Source organism: Oryctolagus cuniculus, chromosome X, assembly GCF_964237555.1.
Source record: "Oryctolagus cuniculus chromosome X, mOryCun1.1, whole genome shotgun sequence".
Taxonomy (NCBI): Eukaryota; Metazoa; Chordata; class Mammalia; order Lagomorpha; family Leporidae; genus Oryctolagus; species Oryctolagus cuniculus.
This window is the reverse complement of record NC_091453.1, coordinates 24344351-24364801: the sequence shown is the minus strand read 5'-3', so window position 1 is coordinate 24364801 and position 20451 is coordinate 24344351. Positions and strand designations below refer to the sequence as shown.

At 37.5% G+C, this 20451-nt stretch overlaps 1 protein-coding gene across 16 annotated transcripts in view; it reads left to right on the top strand.

The window, feature by feature from the left end:
* Positions 1–19284, top strand: part of RPGR (retinitis pigmentosa GTPase regulator) — a 66015-nt gene extending 46731 nt beyond the window's left edge. For 4 of the 16 annotated variants that reach the window (XM_070066548.1, XM_070066546.1, XM_070066547.1 and 1 more), the window contains 4 exons: positions 12179–12349; positions 13928–13985; positions 15687–15775; positions 18657–19284. In XM_070066548.1, the coding sequence (XP_069922649.1) occupies positions 12179–12349; positions 13928–13985; positions 15687–15775; positions 18657–18851 (513 nt within the window). In that variant the 3' untranslated portion in view covers positions 18852–19284. Of the gene's footprint in view, positions 1–1723; positions 4430–12178; positions 12350–13927; positions 13986–15686; positions 15776–18656 lie in introns of those variants that run through there. The other 12 variants (XM_070066537.1, XM_070066536.1, XM_070066540.1 and 9 more) reach the window with 7 other exon arrangements.
* Positions 19285–20451: the final 1167 nt, after the last annotated feature.

Here is a 20451-nt window from a genome sequence, read left to right as displayed (position 1 = left end):
TTGAAAATCCATATAAAGGATTTTGTTTAGAAAAGAAAAAATATTCATTGCTACTTAACATATAGATAAAAAGATTGTGCATGCAGTTTTCATTTCACTTTTTTTAGGAAGTAAGCTATTAATTTTTTTCCAATTTTTAAATTTTTCATACTTTTATTTTCTTTGATTTTATGAGTTTCATGGACTGAAAAGGCAAATCAGAGTTGAGAGTTTAGCCTAGATAATCAAGATGGTGATTGGAGCCCCTAGTTCCCATACTGGCATTCCTGGGTTCAATACCCAGCTCCATTTCCTGATGTCAGCTTTCTGCTAGTTCAGACCCAGGGAGGCAGTGGTAATGACTCAAGCAATTGGGTTCCTGCCATCCAGGTAGGAGATCTGGATTGAGTTCCCAGCTCCTGGCCTAGGCCTGACTGCCCAGCCCTGGCCATTGTGAACAATGGGAAGTGGAACAGCAGATGGAAGTACTTGCTCTCTTGTGTGTTTCTCTCTCTCTCTCTCTCACTCTCTCTCTTTCTCTTTCTTTTTCTCTATCTCTTTCTCTTTTTTTCTCTCTCATTCTCTCTGTGTGTGTGTCAGCTTCTTAAATTTTTTAAAAAATCAAAATTTGGAAATCAAAAGCTATGGGGAAGGTAGAAAAAAGTATACTGAACTACATTCAAGAGAAGTGTAAATTTTTTTTTTTTGACAGGCAGAGTGGACAGTGAGAGAGAGAGACAGAGAGAAAGGTCTTCCTTTGCCATTGGTTCACCCTCCAATGGCCGCCACGGCCGGCGCGCTGCGGCCAGCTCACCGCGCTGATCCAATGGCAGGAGCCAGGTACTTCTCCTGGTCTCCCATGGGGTGCAGGGCCCAAGCACTTGGGCCATCCTCCACTGCACTCCCGGGCCACAGCAGAGAGCTGGCCTGGAAGAGGGGCAACCGGGACAGAATCCAGCGCCCCGACCGGGACTAGAACCCAGTGTGCCGGCGCCGCAAGGCGGAAGATTAGCCTAGTGAGCTGCGGCGCCGGCCAGAAGTGTAAATTTTTTTAAAGATTTATTTATTTACTTGAGACCAGAGTTACAGACAGAGAGGGAGAGACACAGAGAGAGGTCTTCCAACCACTGGTTCACTTCCCAAATGACCACAACGGCCAGAGCTGTGCTGATCCGAAGCCAGGAACCAGGAGTTTCTTCTGGGTCTCCCACCCGGATTCAGGGGCCCAAACACTTAGGCCATCTTCTAGCTTTCCCAGACCATCAGCAAGGATGCTAGATCGGAAGTGGAGCAGCTGGTACTCAAACTGGTGCCCATATGGGATGCTGGCACTGCAGGCGGCAGCTTTACCCACTATGCCACAGCGCCGGCCCCAAGAAGTGTAAATTTTTTAACAGCATCTGAAATCAGTCTGGAAATGTCTTATATGTAAGGACTGATTCAGATTGAGAAAAGAGAGTATTGATGGGGTTGTGATTAGTGACACAATTGAAATAAGCAGTAAGAATTGAAAGCAAAACATAGGTGCATGTTACTAAATTAAATTACATGTGCCACAGACCTAAAGAATGGTATAAATTACCCCTAATTAAAAGGAAACTTCAACAAAACATCTGGTTAAAATGGATATCTTCATTCTCCTAGAGAAATTTGTAAAAATGTAAAGCCTTGGCAGTAATTTATACTAGATAAGTTACCTTTGTCAACTAATAGTAGTATGACGATTACTTCAAAAAATTTGCAGAAACAAGAAACATTTGTGAAAGTGATGCAACCTGCAACTCAGACTGGAAAGGATGATAATAATGGATATGAAGAGATGGCAAAAACAAAAGAAGGGAGGATGTATAAGCAGCCTGTGGCAAAAGGGATATTCATGATGCAAGCAGCTGAAAGTATGGAAGCATTTTCAGATGAGGAAGTAGGTAATAATCCAGGCCAGATGGGGCCTCGGGCCGACACCAATGGAGAGGGTTTGCAAAAAGAGATACTTAGACATGAACATAAAAGTGATGTTGATGAGCATGCTGCTGAGGAAATAGAAAAGGAGAGTGCTGAAGGACACAGTCAGCAGGATTCAGAAGCAGAAGAAATAGTCTCTGGGACCGAAACTGAGCTGGCGAATATAAGAAAAAGTGAAGAGAATAGAAAAAATATTAGTACATTCTCTGATAACTTATCAGCTAGAGATATGAATATGGAGAATGAAGAAAATAAGCGATTTGTTAAGACAGGGAAATGTAGCAAGCAAGATGTGACCTTTGACAATGAAAGAGAATCGATAGAAGAGCAAGAGAGTTACATGGAAAGTGAAAGTGAGAGTCAGCAGGGTACAGCTGATGGATTCGAGCAGCCTGAGTCTATAGAATCTAGTAGTGGAGAGAAAGACGATGATGAAGTGGAAACTTCCCCAGACCTGTGGTATAGTAGAAAATATATTGAACAAGAAAATGAGGAAGACATCGAACCCAAAATGTCGAAATTCATGACAAAATTTAATTTTAAGTGTGGCCATTTGTCAGAGATCCCAGAAGAGCAGGAAGGAGTAGATGATTCAGAAGAAAGTGACCTAGAAGAGCATGAGATAGAGGCAACTGGGCAAAATGTGGAGATGCTTGAAGCCAGAAAGGAGGATAAAGCAGAGATCCTGTCAGATGATCTTACAGACAGAGCAGAGGTGAGTGAAGGCAAGGGAAGCTTAGGGGAAGAGATAGAGGATGGCTCTGAAAGTGGAGCAGATGGAATCTGTGAGGAGGGTACTTTAGGAGTGCAACAGTGGCAAAGGGGGTTGGGGAGGGAAGAGGCAAAGAAAGACAAGGGAGTAGGAGAAATGGAGAACCTGAATAAGGACCTAAGAGAGGAGGAGGAATGGGAGGAGAGAGATGAGGAAGAACGGCAGAAAAGGGAGAGGGAACTAGGTCACCAGAAGGAAGGAAACCAAGAGATGGCAGAAGAAGGGGAGGAGCCATTAGAGGGGGAAGAGGAGGAGCAAGGAGAAGAGGAAGAGGGGGAGGAAGAAGGGAAAAAGGAGGAAGGAGAAGGTAGGCAAGAGGAAGGAGAGGGAGAAGGGGAGGAAGGAGAAAAGGGAGGCGATAGGGGAGAGGAGGTGGGAGAAGGGGATGAGGAGGAAGGTGAGGGAGAGGAAAGAGAAGAGGGAGGAGAGAGGGGGGAGGAGGAAGGAGAAGGGGATGAGGAGGAAGGTGAGGGAGAGGAAAGAGGAGAGGGAGGAGAGAGGGGGCAGGAAGGGGAGGAAGGAGAAGAGGATGAGGAGGAAGGTGAGGGAGAGGAAAGAGGAGAGGGAGGAGAGAGGGGGGAGGAAGAAGAGGATGAGGAGGAAGGTGAGGGAGAGGAAAGAGAAGAGGAAGGACAGAGGGGGGAAGAGGAGGAAGGAGAAGAGGATGAAGAGGAAGGTGAGGGAGAGGAAAGAGAAGAGGGAGGAGAGAGGGGGGAGGAGGAAGGGGAGGAAGGAGAAGAGGATGAGGAGGAAGGTGAGGGAGAGGAAAGAGGAGAGGGAGGAGAGAAGGGGGAGGAAGGGGAGGAAGAAGAGGATGAGGAGGAAGGTGAGGGAGAGGGAAGAGAAGAGGAAGGACAGAGGGGGGAAGAGGAGGAAGGAGAAGAGGATGAGGAGGAAGGTGAGGGAGAGGAAAGAGAAGAGGGAGGAGAGAGGGGGGAGGAGGAAGGGGAGGAAGGAGAAGAGGATGAGGAGGAAGGTGAGGGAGAGGAAAGAGGAGAGGGAGCAGAGAGGGGGGAGGAGGAAGGGGAGGAAGGAGAAGAGGATGAGGAGGAAGGTGAAGGAGAGGAAAGAGAAGAGGTAGTAGAGAGGGGGGAGGAGGAAGGGGAGGAAGGAGAAGAAGGGGAGGGGGAAGAGGAGGAAGGAGAAGGGGATGAGGAGGAAGGAGAAGGGGAGGAGGAGGAAGGAGAAGGGGAGGAGGAGGAGGAAGGAGAAGGGGAGGAGGAGGAAGGAGAAGGGAAGGAAAGGGAAAGGAAGGAGAAGGGAGGGGAAGAATATGGGAGCAATGGAGAAGAGGAAGAAGTAGACTGTGAGGAAGAAGAAGGGAAATACCAGGAGACAGATGAAGACGATCAAAGGCATAAAAGACAAAGTGAGGGAGAAAAATCAAAAAAAGTGGGCAAAAAAATAAGGTCTATGAAATATGGCAAACATAGAACAAATAAAAAAGCTTTGATTACTAACATGGAGGTAAACAGAAGAGAGCAGAGGTTCAAAATGCTAGGGCAGTCAAAACAACTTTCAGAAAATGTACCACCAGGTTCCAAAAAATTCTGGAATAATGTATTACCACAGTATTTGGAATTGAAGTAACAGACTTTAAGTTTGATTAGGTTATTACCAGCCAAACCATTGTAACACTTTGTATATAATAGGCACTCACTACTTTTTGTTAAGTTGATTTTCAGTTACGATTATACGATTATTTTACTTGTGATGAAAAAACAACTGATACCAGTTGTGTGAGGGGTGAAAAACAACAAGAGGCACTAGTAAATTTTGGTTCCTCTTAATACCTTAAGATGTTTTTCTCAAGATTATAACTCTCTAACTAGAAAATATCAAAAATAATGTCAGATAATTAACATTATATATTTTGTTAGACATATTTAGGAAGTAGAAGTATATTATAAGTTTATTTGTAGATATATTTTTAAATGGTACAGATTCTTAAGGCCTATAATTTTTATAAATGTTTGCATTTTTTAGCTTGTGTTTACAGTTACCTACCACAAAGAATAATTTTACAAAAATGGATGGTATTCTAAAACTAATATGAAGAACTCATATTTTAAAGTAGTGTTGTCTTTTTACCTTTTATGTGTCCATTTTGTAAAAATGTCCAAATTAGTAACTTTGTTCAGAACTTAAATCCTAATAATATGGTCTCTTTTGGTTATTGTCTAGTCAGATGCCAGTATATCTAATGAAATAGAAATGAACTCAAAAGTATAATCTGGAAAGCTTTAAAACTTTATTTATTGGCCAGGCAAAGCTATTCAGTGGACCTCAGATTCTTTATCTGTACAATGGAATGGAAGAGGTGATAGGATAATTATAATCCCTTCTGACTCTTGAATTATTTTCATTCTAACATGCTGATTTACTCCATCATTTTTGTTATTTGTATAATAAACTATTTAATGAAGAAAATTACACTTTGAAATTAAATTTTCTATAAAATACTGTCCTTTACTGTTGAAATGTTGTGACAACTTTAACATCTCTTGTCTTCTGTAATTCCATGTTTCTAAACTCTTGTCATTTCCTAGCATTAACTGTATTGTCAGAACCTTCATTCCCAATATCTGCTTTGTGCCATCAATGTGTGCTTTATTGACTGTTCTGTAATTCTTGGTTTGTCCATCAATGTCAAGTTTCAAGTAAAATAAAAAATGTATACATTCAGTAATTGTAAAAAGAAAAACTGTCTAATATTAGATACTGAATTTTAGAGATTCTCATTATTAGAAAAATTTTACTATTAGTGAAAAGAAAAACTAATATTAGATACTGAATTTTTGATTCTCACTACAGTAATTTCAGTCTTCCTTAAAATTTTTAATATATTGCTGGTTTGTTTAGTTGGTTAGTCATAACTTCCTTTTCAACTGATTTCCTTTCCCAGTCCTTTCCATATTTTGGACATAAGGGATTTCTAGTACTTTACTGAGGAGGATTTTGATGGTAAACTTCTTGTGAACATTGTAGAGTTGAATTATTTGCTGATTGGATTCTCTGTGAATGAGAAAGAATAAAAGTATGAGGGAAAGGACTAAGATCATACAAAATGAAAAATTTCCTAGGAGAAACTGTAAATTTTATCTCAGCTTCAAGGATCTGATAGCTTCCCCTAACCAACCAGATATACTGATTTGGCATTGCAGTGCTTTACCAAAGTCTAGCATACTCATTAAATGTTGAATAGTATTAATACTATGATAAAATATATGTAACAAATATAGTCATTTAAAAAGTAGACAAAATGATTAAATTAAGATAGGTGACACAGGTGGGATTCATAAATCAAAAAACTTCAGGGAGATAAACTTGAACTCTTCCACTGTAGAAATAATCATCTGACAATACTGAAGCAATGTCCTAAAATGTACCCATAGACCTCTTCAGGATTTGAAGTGCTCTAGATTTCCATTTTAAACAGAATTTTTGACCCATTTCTTCACATTTCTCTAGCCAAAACCTTTTTGTGCTCTTTAGAAATAACGGTTCATACAAGCATAGTGTTCTGGCCAAAAGAGCACTGGCCTACTCATTTTGAGACCAGAACTCTACTTCCAGCTTTGTACTTTTGAGCTCCTTAAACTTGAGTCAGTTTCTTAGCCTTTTTAGGCCTTAGTTTCTTCATCTAGAAAAGTACAGAACTAGAATTGGAGACTAGGAACACCAGTTAGTCATTATCAACTAGAGTTTTGTCAGAACTGGTATCCTTTTTCTTCAATGCCAGTATTATAGTTTAGTCACCCAAATCACCCCATTTTCAAGCTAACTAGCATTTATTTATATCAAAGTAAGCAGTTATCATAAACTAAGCATACCAACTTTCTGTGCCTACTGTCTAGTGAACATTTATGTAATTATATATATTTGTACATCTAGCACCCTCTATAAGTTTATGAAAAGGAATTTTTTGCTGGTTAGTGGGGAAGGTGGGGGTAAGAGAGTAAAAGAATCAGATCTTACTAGATTTTCCTGAACAAAAGTGATTTAAATATTTATAAATCATATGACTCTTAGGAGAGAAAGAAAAGGAAATTTAAGAATGGGACCACTGTGTCATAAATTAACACTTGATTACATATATTAAAATAAGTGGTTCCTTATTGTCCCCATCTGCTCGTTGGATTGCTCAGGCTTTTACTATAGTTTGTCACTGGTCCTTAACTGAGGGAGGGTGAGTTTTATATGTAGAATCAATTGAGTTACAGTTTTCTGATAAGGATTCTGGCAGAAAGACTTTAAGGTAAGCTACAAAGGAGAACCACAGGAGCATCTGCTGTTGCTGAACAGCAGCTCGCGAGGTGAGTGCAATTGAAATGTCTTCTGTTTTTTCACTATAAAAATGAACTTGCCGTAAATGTACAAGGAAGCTTCAGAAAGTTCGTGTAAATAGAATTAAAAGATAATAAAAAAATCTCCGTGAACTTTTAAAGCCCCCTTGTGTGTGTCAGAAATCAAATGCAGACATGGAGGAAGGTGCTGTGATTCCTACCTTCATTCTTTCCATTGTGAAAATTCATTGTGATATTATATGCCAGTACCTTGCACTTAGCATTTGGTCTGTATTATCCATCAAAAAATACCAGAACAGAAACTTCCCCAAGTGAGATAGATTTCGAAAAGTAAGGGCAGTTTACAGTCAACTTCATGTGGTCCTTATACCTGTTATGGACTTTGGGTATAGATTCTCAAAAGAACACTATTTCTTAACAATGCTCTTCCATTTCCTGAAACCCGTATGCTCTTAAACCCATTCCGCCCAAAGACAAGTATGATCTGGAGCTGAATCTGTGTTTTTCTCCATTAAATCCCTAATTAATGAGAAGAAAATGATTTTGTATTGTGGGTGCAGAGAGTAAGGTATTTCACCTGATCTCAAGTAACTCTTGGGCTATTTCTAGGTTGAGCAGAAATTTAGTAATATGGTGGAGTGCTTTAGGCTGCAACTTCAGCAGCACAGATAAAGGTTAGGAAAGGGCTTCCAAGGAGTGAGTGGTGAAACTTGATTGGAATCAGGTTAAGTAAAATGTAACCCAACAAAGGAATTGAGGAGAAGGGGGATTTGTAGTATGATGGAGTCATGAGTGTTTTGGTGTGACTGCAGCCTCAAGTGTATTTTGTTCCTAAATAGAAAAGCAAAGGACCTTGATGTGTTTGTGAAACAAGTCAAACCAAAAAAGTAAGTTGACCACACTTAGGTTTTTGTTAGATTATTCTGGCAGCATTATGGAGGGTGGACTGGAAGGAGTCAGGGATACAAGTTTGAAGGAAGTTATGGTAGACCTGGCAAGGAATGAAGAGGGCCTGGACTAGGACAGTGGGGAGACAGGGGGGGCATGTAGAAATGGGGACGTGTGTTAGCAAGAGTGATTTAGGGATATAATTGAAGGATTTAATAAAAGAGATGTGGCTGAGACGGACAGAGAATGCTAGGCTTTTCTTATTTCTGGCTTAGAGAAATAAATGGAAAGAGCACAGTTCTCTAAGATTGGGAATAGGGGAGTAGGAACATGTGAAGATGGTGGTTTTGAACTTGTTAATTTCAGATTATCTCCAGGAAATGTTCAGTAGACAGACATGGATCTGGAGCTCAAGGGGGATTGCTGAGTATCACCTGCTTATATATGTAGTTAAAACTAAATTTGAGTGAGCAAGAATTCCTAGTGTGAAAAGAGAAAAGACCTGAAGATATAATCAGTAGGTAAGGGGGAGGTTGAGAAAGGGACCTCTGAAAAGAAGGGGGAGGGAACACTTACTAGGAAAAGAGAGGTGGCACCCAAGCCAAGGAAGAGGTTTCTGGAGGAAGGAGTGATAGAGGCTGCATAGAGGGCCACAGTCAAACCACATTGTGAAAAAAGAATGAGCTCCAGGAAGTTTGATTTGTAGAGAAATAGAATCAGAACTAAACTTTGAAAAACACATATCATTGAATGCTACTCGTATATTCCTAGGGGACATATCCCAGAGACTTTAGTACTCAGAAAAAAATCCTAAATTTTTATTTGCTGTTCATATATACTGTAGTAGGTGAGAATAGGATGTTAACTGCTGGGAGCATGTGAGCCAGAAGACTCTGCAATACTTTAAACATCAAAGTGTAAGAGAAAAGAAAAAAATCAACAGCTTGAGGGCAGCCATTATAATCTTTGAGTTATTTGAGTAAGATCAGGAAAGAGCATAGGCTCTGGAGCCCAGTAGACTAGCCTTCCACTGGGATGTGTCCTATGTATGGACATCTGGAAAAGATTTTTTAAAAATCCTCCTAAGTCATAATAATCCTCCTAAGTCTTTTAATAAAGGAAGGATCTTTTGGTAATTATGTTATGGGTGCTCAGCAAATGGTAACCTGTATCATGCTAATTGTCCTCTCTGGTCACAAAAATCAGATGCAAAGCTACACTTACAAATCTCCAAATCACCAACAGATGTTTATAAATTTAGTCCTGTGAACCTGATTTTGGTATAATTACAACATAATGACTGAAAACTTGGCTTATAGTAATAGACCCACGGGAATAAAGTAGATTGTAATAATGATAACTCTTAAATATGAGGTGGAGTGAAACTTTATTATACACCATACATGAGTTAATGGGTCTAGAATTCCCCCTCGGTGTTTGAAGCTGATTGCCTTCATGTGACTGTAGGTGATAGTTCATTTTACAAGTAAACTATGAAGTGTGTTAATTATGTGCCATTCTTAGGCTTTGAGTATTAAAGCAAGATTTGGAAAACAGTGCTTAGATTTTTATTTAATGTCCTTCCCAGTCACTGCTACTGCCTCAGTGACTTCTATTGTAGTTAAAACAGGAACTTATATATTAGCTTTTCCTGTCCTGAAAACACCCCCCCCCCAAAAAAAATCCCAAGTTGATATTTTAAAATATGTACCTCTTTACCTGTACAACCTGAATATAAAATTTTACACTATATTAACCTATTTGGAAATATTTTCTACCCTATATATGACATTGAGACATGTTATAAATCCAGAATTGTAGCATGGGATATCATGCCTTATGTTTTGAGGATTTTATTTTACTTAAAAACAATATGCACAGAGATACATATCTCATAAGTGTATAGCTCAATATATTTTTTACAAACTGAACACACCCATCCCAAACTGATCAGCCTTCAGACTAAAGAAAAGTACAGTATCTTTGGCTTCCTTCAAGTATGCAGTGTAATTATATTCTAAAGCAAACTGAAACTGAGAACATTTGCTTTCTTGATATTTCCCATTAAGAAATTTAAAAAGTGTTTCCCCAGGCCAGACTGCAGCTTGCAGTGCTATGTTTGACGAATGAAACAGAATCTTTCTGTGAGAGGCCACACCTAGTCACTTCTTTACCGTAGTTCTAACACAAGATGCACACTTGTCCATTCCAGGCTACCTCTGTATGTCTTATATGGTTCTAGTGCTAAATCTACTTAAACTTTGCCCTTTCTTTTTATAAAATGACAGTATTCTGCCAATCTCTCCTAAGTTGTTTCAGTTTGAAGGTAAGTGCTTTCTGTGATTTAAAGTAGTTGTCCAGATGTGTATAGAATAATTTTAAATGTGCTTAGTAAGTGCACTGATGATGTGATTTCTAGTAGAAGCTATCATTTTCTAATAGTTTTCTCAAAATTAGAAAATGGTTTAGTTCCAACTTCTTCATAGCCATAGATCTTCTTAGTTAATGAGTAAAATTATAATTCATTGCAAGAGATGAGTGTTTTGTGTTTTGCTTCTAAAATAAGATGAAACTCCTTTTATAATACAATGTTATTCTATGATTACTTTAGTACCATAGTTAACAAGCTTGATTAGAGTTGACCCAGGTGCTAAATTAGCCAAACTCTCCATGTGAGGACTATGCTGGAAACACTGCTCACTGACTATCTTTCTATGGGGCAGAGGGTCCTGTTGGAACTTCTCTGTCTCAGGAGCACTGTTCTTTCTAGTTAGTCTTTCATTTATGTATATTTATGAATATATTATTTATGAGTCATAAATCTTAAACCTAATAGCCTTCTCATTTCATTTCAAAATAGCCTTTGATAATTTTAGCTACTCATAGTACATATCTGGCTAGGCAAAATATAAAATATAAGTCACTTGGAGGGGAAAATCATGCAGAAAAAAAAGGAAAGCGTTAGAAGTTGTTGATTAACTCTACCCATCCTTTGATATAGCAGCTGTTCTCCCTGGTGCCATGCTTCTTTCCCAAGTTCCCTTACATACATTGTCTCATGACCTTGGATTAACCTAAGTCAAATTGTCCCAAAATAACTTTTGAAACTCTTTTTTCAATCTTGTTTCACTTACAGATTGTCTTTTTTGGTGAGAATGCTGTTACCCTTAGTACTACTAGCCTGAGCATACAATTTATATTTTTTACTAAGGTGTGCAATATAAATGCATTCTCTCCCTAGCCTGAACTTTCCCATTTTGCATTTTTGCCAGAAGACTGTGAGTTATTATCAGCGTTGTTTTCAAATCAGCAACTGAAGATTTTGAGTTTCAGGCTTTAGCCTTAACCAGATAGCCACTAGGAAACTAGTGATCACTGAAAACTAGTAACAGTGCTTATGCAGATATAAAGCTTGTATATAGTCTGAAGTAAATATTGCCAAGGTGCATTTGTACCAGTCTTATTCAAGGGAGTGAATGGTACTGATCCACCTATCTTAGAGGCTGTTAAAGTTCTTGTGAAGTGTGTAAATGAAAAGCATAGCAGGAAGTCCCTTGAAGACCTTAATCTCTTAGTGAAAGTCAGTAAAAATATTCTATACAAAGTATGAAACTGTAAAAATAAAAAACCTTCAGTTTAGAATAAAAATATTATCTTCTACCTATACTTAAGGATTATATGATGTACTGTCAGTTTATCAAATCTATAGACAGATTGTTTAATAATTTGGATTATGTAGACCAAGTTCTGCCTCTGTATGATTTTCCCTCTGCTGTTAATAATCAAGAACAAACCATTTAAGGTGTGTCCCTTTGTCTTGTTCCTGGAATGTAAATACTTAATCTTTCTCATGAATATCAGTGAATTGTGCATCTGAAGTGATTTTAAATACCTATGTTTTAGAAAATGAACCATAGATATATTATGTCATGGTATATAGAAAACTTTTTAATTTCTCTCAAGTTTAAAAGCATGATTTTGAGACAGCTAAGAAAGTACATTCAAATTTTTTTCCCCATTTTAAACTTGCCATAGGTGCTAATATAATTTTGGTAATTCTAGTCATTGAAATAGAGCAGCATGCGTAAAATGCTTGGTAATACAGTAACTTGATATTCAGCGTGGGTTCAGTGTTTTATTTCCTCAATTTTAGTATGTAAATTAACATTCTGTGTTCTTAGAGTATAAATTATTTGTGATATTAAATTTAAAAATATTAAATTTTTTAAAAGGAAGTCTTATGCTTCTTTGTTGATTAACTTTGTCACAGGATCACAAATTATTAGAAACTGAAGAAGTGGAACCAGAAAACATGCATGAGAATATTAACACTGATAATGAGAATTCTATGGGAGATAAAGAAAGCACTCCTGCAGTTGACCATGGTGAAGTTGAAGGGTTAGAAAGAACTTATGATGACTCAACTGAAGCCATTGAAAAGGTATGATGATAAATGTTTAAATCCTGAGATCCTGTCTATAACAAAGCACGTGGGGCCATTGGATCCTGCAGAGGGCAGATTCTAATTTCCTTTGGAGACAGAAATACTTATATGAATAATTTCATTTGTGTGCTCTAGGAAAGGCTTTGGCTAATTTCTGAATCAGGAACACTTTGTCCCTAGGCTACTTTCTACATTACTTTATAGCATTCTGTTCCCAGCATGAGAGGAAAGCAGCTGGTATAGGCCACTGTTGGAAAATGAACCAAGAAGCTCAGCATATGTATGGTCCTTGAAATGCTAAAATGGCCAAGTTAGGAACACTGGCACTGGTAGCAGAATTGGAATATGTATGTGTACATCTGTTTACATATATATGGACAGCTGGAAGTTGGTCACAGCAGTCTAGACAAAGAAGAGGTATAGGAGGTAGTATCACTGAAGTAGCATAATTGTCCTGAAATTGGAGATAGGACTGCAAAAAACAATTTCTTTCATTTGTCTATTTTGCCTGAGAATGACCTGCTAAGAAACAGTTGGCAGATTTTTAATAACTCATTTGTTAACAATACTCTGAATTAATTTCAGAGGTACAGAATTCTGAAATCCAAACTGAATGACATTGTATCCATTTATTTTCATTCTCATTTTGTTTGGACCTCTCATGCACAATGCTGTTAGTCAGGCTTTTTAGTTGCTGAAACATTCTCATCAAGGTTCTTATGTCTTACTTGGATTTATTCCTTTTTGCCCCATTCCATTCTTCTTTTCTCTAACACAGACAAGCACTGAAACATACATTTTATTTGAATGTGCACTTGAGAAACATGTTGTTCTGTGTGGGTGTACTTTTAATTTAAAACAGAGATGGGGAACTTTTTTGCTGCCAAGGGCCATTTGGATATTTACAGCATCATTTGTGGGCCATTCAAAATCATCAAATTAAAAATTAGACTGCTATACTTTTATTGAATTTCAAGTCCCACATACAGTTGCCTTGGTAGGGCCAGACCAAATGATTTTGTAGGCCTTACATGGACCATGGGCTGGATGTTCCCCACCTCTGATTTAAAAGATGTTGCTATGCTGTAGAGGTTGTTTTCTTCCTTCTTTTCCAAAGATTCCTCTCACTGACAAAAAAAAAAGTCCTAGCAGGTATTGTTTACTTTCAGAGGGGGAACATGATTCTGTTTATAGACAGTATTAAGAGCTCAGGCTAGGGTGGTCTTAGAATTCTTTAACATATGAATTAACATATGAATCATTATACACCAGTCTGGTCTGAGATTGTGAATTGTTAAAGACAAACCACATGCCAATTAGTGCTCCAGAATCTTCTGTGAGAAGAATTCAAATCACGTATTTTTTCAAAAATCATACAATTTTCAGCTAGGATATCGGTAATCATTCTGTATCTAAGGCCCCTCATTTTATAGGAGTCTAACAAAGTGAAGTAATTGTCACATGTTTATGTCATTAGCTAGAAACAGACTCTGGAACACTACTTAAAAATGAAGGCTAGATTTTCTAACAGCACAAATATGGGTTTTTTTCATATTGCCTCTTTATTGTTTATAGGATGAAAAAACCAAAGTAGAGGAATGGGCCATTTGTGACTACAATGAAAATCTAAAAGGTATGAGCACATTTGACTTCAAGACCTTGTTTTTAAAGAGACTAAATGTAAATAACATCCATACATATGTACATTACAGATAGGAGGGGCTTTCAGAAGTTCATAGAAAATGCTTATTATGAAAAATCTGTGCCTGGATTTCAATTTTTTTTGCACCAAAATAAACTTAATTTTCTATGAAGTTTTTGAAGTAACTTCATATACACATATGTATGCTATGACTGGCTAATTATAAGCTTACATGAATATGTTCCATTTTATTTTTACTGTCACCTAATCCTCAAAAGCTGTGAAATGCATGACAGAGGCTTACTTGCTCTCATTTATAAACACTGCAGTTCTTCACATACAAATATCCATATTACTCACAGCTGCTGATGTGTTAAGAGATTTAGGACAGCCTTTTTACTGCCTTTTCTTTTGCCTATTCAACCAGTTCTATTAAACAGGCTTTTGCCCTAAATCACAATTTATATCTCTGGTGAGCACTGTGGACTTCTTTGCCCAAGATAGAATGGGCTGGCTTAGAGCCACAGTGGGCATCCAGTTATTTTCCCCTAGAGCCCAAACCTCAGTCTCTGATCCTACCACGGCCGTTGTGTCAGAGAACAGGTGCCATGGAATGGAGGATACTGTGATTATCGCAGAGCTGTATAGATTCTAGGCCCAAATAATGTATTTTTTTTCTGTCTGACACCTATGTTATATCGCCATACCATCACACCAAAACGTGCTCAGTAAAAACTGTTCTCATAAAAAATAACTGTTTGTAATACTGGATATCTAATATAAAATTAAGCAGAGGAAGGAGTAGTTTTCTTATCTAATTTCTAAAGATAGAGTAGTAAATTTAGAATATTTTAAGCAAAATGTTAAAATACTTATCACCTAAGAGTATCTTCACATATAACTTAAAATGTTTAAAACAAATCAAATATAAGTTTTAAGTAGTTGATAATATAAAATTAAAAGAATGTGTATGCTTTTTAAGTATAAAGATAATTACTCAACTATATCACATGTATTAATTTGAAATATTAAAAAATAATATGCTCATTTGAGTACAAAGAGTTTAATCATAACTAGGTTATTTTTTTTTTTTTGACAGGCAGAGTTAGCAGTGAGAGAGAGACAGAGAGAAAGGTCTTCCTTTTGCTGTTAGGTCACCCCCGAAATGGCCACTATGGCCGGTGCTGCACTGATCCGAAGCCAGGAGCCAGGAGCTTCCTCCTGGTCTCCCATGTGGGTGCAGGGCCCAAGCACTTGGGCCATCCTCCACTGCACTCCCTGGCCACAGCAGAGAGCTGGACTGGAAGCGGAGCAACCGGGACAGAATCCGGCACCCCAACCGGGACTAGAACCCGGGATGCCAGCGCCACAGACGGAGGATTAGCCTAGTGAGCTGTGGCGCCGGCCCATAACTAGGTTAATTTAAAAAGTAATTTAGATGTTCAAGAAATCTTTTGTAGCTATATTTGTTTACTGGTCATCTAAACATTTACAATATTGGTCAGGTCATCCTGGGCATTTCTTGTTAACTCACTACTGTGGGGAATATGCAATGTAGACGTTGTCCACTACAATAGTGAGTTATTTTTGTATTACCCCACAATTCAGGGTTGGTAGAATTTCATTGAAAGCATAAAATCTTTCTTTTTCTTATGAGTTAGAACCAATATTTCTACATGTGTCCAATTATAGGAAACATGAATGATCAGGCACAGAGCAGTTCTCCAGAAGTACTGGAAATGAATGAGTCAAAGAGTAAAGATGTAAAAAAACAAAAGAAGGTAAATGAATTTTCCATATTAATATCAATACGAAAGTATTAAGTTATATTTTTCATATGGTGTTTCTCATAATTTGAGTTTTATGACCCCCCAACCATGAAGGATTTGAGATGGTGTTTCCTTTGGTTAGCATTTGCCTGATGGATCTTTTATCCCCCTTTACTTACACTTGTGTTCTACTTGGATTTCTTATATATTGCCTATACAGCTGGATTTATCTTTGAAATTTCTTTAAAGATTTATTTATTTATTTATTTGAAAGTCAAAGAGAAAGAAAGCGAGACAGAGAAAAAGGGATCTTCCATCTGCTGGTTCACTCCCCAAATGTGTACAGTGGCCAGAGCTGGGCCAGGCAGAGGCCAGGGGCTTCATCTGGTCTCCCACATATGTTGCAAGAGCCTAAACTCTTGGACCATCTTCTGCTGCTTTTCCCAGGCTATGAGCAGGGAGCTGGATTAGAAGTGAAGCAGTTGGGATATGAACCAGCACATATGGGAGTGCCAGCATCATAGACAGCAGCTTTACTCACTATGCCACAGTGCTGACCCCTGTGTTTTAATTTCAGCGATAATATTTTTCACTTTTTTAAGTAAGGTGTCTTGGTTCTTTTTCAAATCAATCCAGTCTTTAAAAAATTAGTATCTTATGCTCATGTTTTATTGTAGTGATTAAAATAATTTGAGCATACTTATTTTACTTTCTGTATTTAGTAATTCCAATCTCAAAAATCCTCAGGAGTCTAAATCTTTGTGTTGCTTTGGCCAACTTAGTATTGGTGACTTCTTTCCATATATGTTTTGAAATTTGGATTCTGAATTCATGTTCAGCTGGAACTTTTTTGTAGAAATAAGGCTTAGAGTGAGTCCGTCCATGGAGAATTCATATTAACTTGTGCTAGCTCTGAAATGGCTGAAGGACCACTTACAGATTAATTTTTCATTTAAGGGTTGTAATGTAAATATGAACCCCAGACTCACATTAGCAAAACATTTTTATCCTTTTACTCAATTGCCAGGCCAAGAGAAGCTCATTGTTTTCTTATCTTGCAATGTTTATAGGTGGACTTCTATTAAGGGCATAGTCCTTAGGAGGTCCTCGTATTATTATTTAGGAGTCTCAGTTCCAATTCCATACATTTTAAGAAATCAAATCTGTTAAAATTCAAAGATCTAAATTATGAGGTTAACAAATGTCATTTCAGTACTCAGTCATCTCTGAGGTTTCCTGCTTCTTCATTTTTTGAGCCATGAAAATTTCCATTAAATTTTGTGAAATTGTACATTATAAAATTATATTTGTGATACTTATTCAGTATCTCCTGTAATTTTCTAAGTGGCAGAATTTTTCAGGTGTGTAATCCTCCATTATACCAGGAAAAATTCTTCTATTTTAATTCATAGACTTTTTTTCTAGACTCCGATTTTTTGGGTTACAACTTTTCACTCTAGTTCCTCCAATCTTTAAGGCTAAATGTAGGTTATTAGCACCATGTTGATTCTGAAAGAGCAGACTCTTCACCTGGTTTTTGTTTTATGTGTTTTATTTCTGTCATCCTGTTAAAAACAAAAAATGCAAAGGACTGTGGGTATTTAGCATAAGTAGTTAAGACATTGGTTAAGATGCCCACATCCCACATAGAGTACCTGGTTTTGATTCTTGGATCCTGCTGCTAACTCCAGCTTACTGCTAATGCAGTTTCTGGGAGGCAGTGGTTGATGGCCCTTGTTATCCACTTGGAAAACCTGGATTGAGTTCCCAGCTTCTGGCTTTGGCTTTAACTCAGCCCTAACCATTGCAGGCATTTGGGAAATTAACCAGCACATGAGAGCTCTCTATCTATGTATCTCTGCCTCTTAAATAAATAAATACATTTTTAAAAAGTTGGTGGGAAAGTGGAATTAAAAGATGTTTTTTACTATTATTTGTGTTGTAACTCTTTAGAAATCCTATTTTCTTTCTGGCTAAATACTCCAAAGACTTAAATCAAATGAAATGTTTGTCATTATCTTACTTGGTCTCTCCTACATGTGGCCACTGCCTTGATATATTTCTCTCCCTTGGTTTCTGTGCTGCCTCATTTTCCTGATTTTGCTCCTGTATACAAACCTTGGTCCTGGATGCTGGCTCCCCCTCCTGTGCTTGACTTGTACTTTGTGTTTCCTCAGATTCTTTTTTTTTTTTCCCTTTTCCACCTGCATAGAATACTTAGGTTATTGGAGCTACTTTCCTCTTTTCAGCTGTTATCTGTGTTCTGCATATCTGTAGCCCTGGTCTCCCCTGAGCAGCAACTCCATGCATCCACTCACCTGCATACCTACAACGGCTCACTCAGCTGTCCTTTAATTGCACTAATGTTTTGCCAGAAATTCTGATCTGTAGGAATAGGATATACATCATTGTTGTTATCCTCATCCTTCTCTTCCCTCTCCTTCTCCCTCTCCTCTTCTCCTTTTCTCATTCCCACCCCATCAGAATATTATAGTAGAAATTCTCTAGCTGCCAATCATTTGGGAATTGCAGGCATGTTCCCAGAATGACTCATCCTGCTTACATTTAAAAGTTTATGATAAGTAATACCATAGTTTTCATCTTTTTTTCCTCTTACAATTCAACAAAGTGAAATACTTTGTTCTTTGAAGAAAATGATATTTTGCCAAAATGTTGATGATATTGAAAGTTAGACCCTGAAAGATCTTGTTTAAGTGTAGAATCATGACTGCAAAGACTTATGAATGCTAATAATGTACCATTCATTGTACATCTGGCGCCCCATAAATATGTGACAAAATAATGTTACTACTTCTTGAAAATGATGCCCTTTAAATACTGTTCAGTGAATGTTTCTCTTACTAAAATGAATTCTTTTTGTGTATTTTTCCAGATTTTCCTCTTTAAAAAAATGCCAGTGACAAGTCAGAAAAATATGCAGGTTGGTGGTAAGCCACTTCCAGAGATAAAACCATTGGGAGATCAAATAGCTTATAAAAGGAACACCAGCCAGGACCACGTGGAGCCACATAATCAGAATACTTCACCACCAAATATGGAGAGGTCAAAATCTTGCGTCATTCTTTGAATACAAGGTTTTTGTGGTTATGGAGTGTATTGTCATTTATACTTGAAAAATGTTACAACTTCTGAGAAAAGTTCTTAATAACAGACTTTTTGAAGGTATAAGTTGTTTCATTTGGTTTAAACACTATGACCAGTTTTGATATTTATTTATGCTAAAATTTTTGACAAGCAGTTTCAAAATTCACGTGTCTCAAACTCTAAGTGTTGTGGCCTTAACTGTTCAGTGTTGTGACAAAAAATATATTTTTATATGTGAAAATTGAGTTACAATATTTCACAGTTTTTACTATACAATATTACTTCATAAGACAATATTTGCAATGTCATGACACTGCAATAGTTTTTAATACATTTGTAGTTTTTTAAAAACTGAGACAAAACTGTTTGCAATGAGCATATTTTTAATAAACTTTATTTGGTCAGTTCTCTTAAAATGAATGAGAATTAAACATGGAAGTATTTGGAGTTACCAATTGGCAAAATGTAGAAAACACATATAATTTTAAAATATTGAAGGGTGCAAAATGCATAGGCTCCTGACTGAAGAAACCATTAATGCAAAGTCGTAAACAGTACATCTTTGTGGAGGAACTGAGTGTGGAAGTTTCTTTGCTTCCCTCTCCTTTCTTGAGGAAGGTGAAAGCATTACAGATTGTATGGGGTGATCCAAGGTATTGGGCTGTGCCACAGATTGCATCATAGGAGATGCAGACAGCCAAGCTTCTTCATTTCAACTGTCTCTAGCATTGATGGTGGTAACCAAGTGTGGCTCAGTCACACAGTGCATTGCCACAAGGGACAGGAAGGACAAAGCTATTAAGTCTACTTGGATAGAAACATGGCTTGCCTTTCTCATAGGTGCTACTTAGGTAATGGAGCCAACTACCTTCGTTTTCCCTATTTTAGCTCAATAACAAAACACTATTCTTAATCACAGTGTCTATTACTCCTTTCAAACAAAGAAAAAAAATCCATCTTTCTGTTTCATAAACAAGGTTTATAAGGATGTTAGTCCAAAGTAGATGTAAGTCTGAATTCTTAAAAAAGTCTTCTGTGTAAATATTACATTCAGTACAATTCTAATTTTATTAAAGGTAAATACAATAAAATTTTTGGCAAGTACAACTATGGTAGTAGAACAATATTGCAAAAATACTTTGCCAAAATATAAACTGTAGGAGCCCAGTGGAAGTAAACCTCACAAACGGTACTAAGGCATGCCAGTTTTCATAGGCAGAATTTTAAGATGGCCCTCAAGGTTCTACCTGCTGATGCCCATGTGCCTTTAATAATTCTTCCCCCACATTTTAAAAATTATTTTATTTAAATTGTTTTTGTTAACATACAATACTTGTACTTTTTATGGTGTGCAGTGCAATCTTTAACACATACACACAACATAAACCAATGATACCAGGCAACTGACTTTTCCATTTCCTTCTTTCCTTTGTCTTTGGAGCCTACTAGCTCCCCTCTTCCTCTAGTACTTTTTTATATAGTGGATAGCACGTTATTGTGAACTGTAGTCATCCAACTGTGCTATGGAACACTGGAACTTATTACTTCTCTCTGACAGTGTTTTGGTATTTGTTAATCCAACC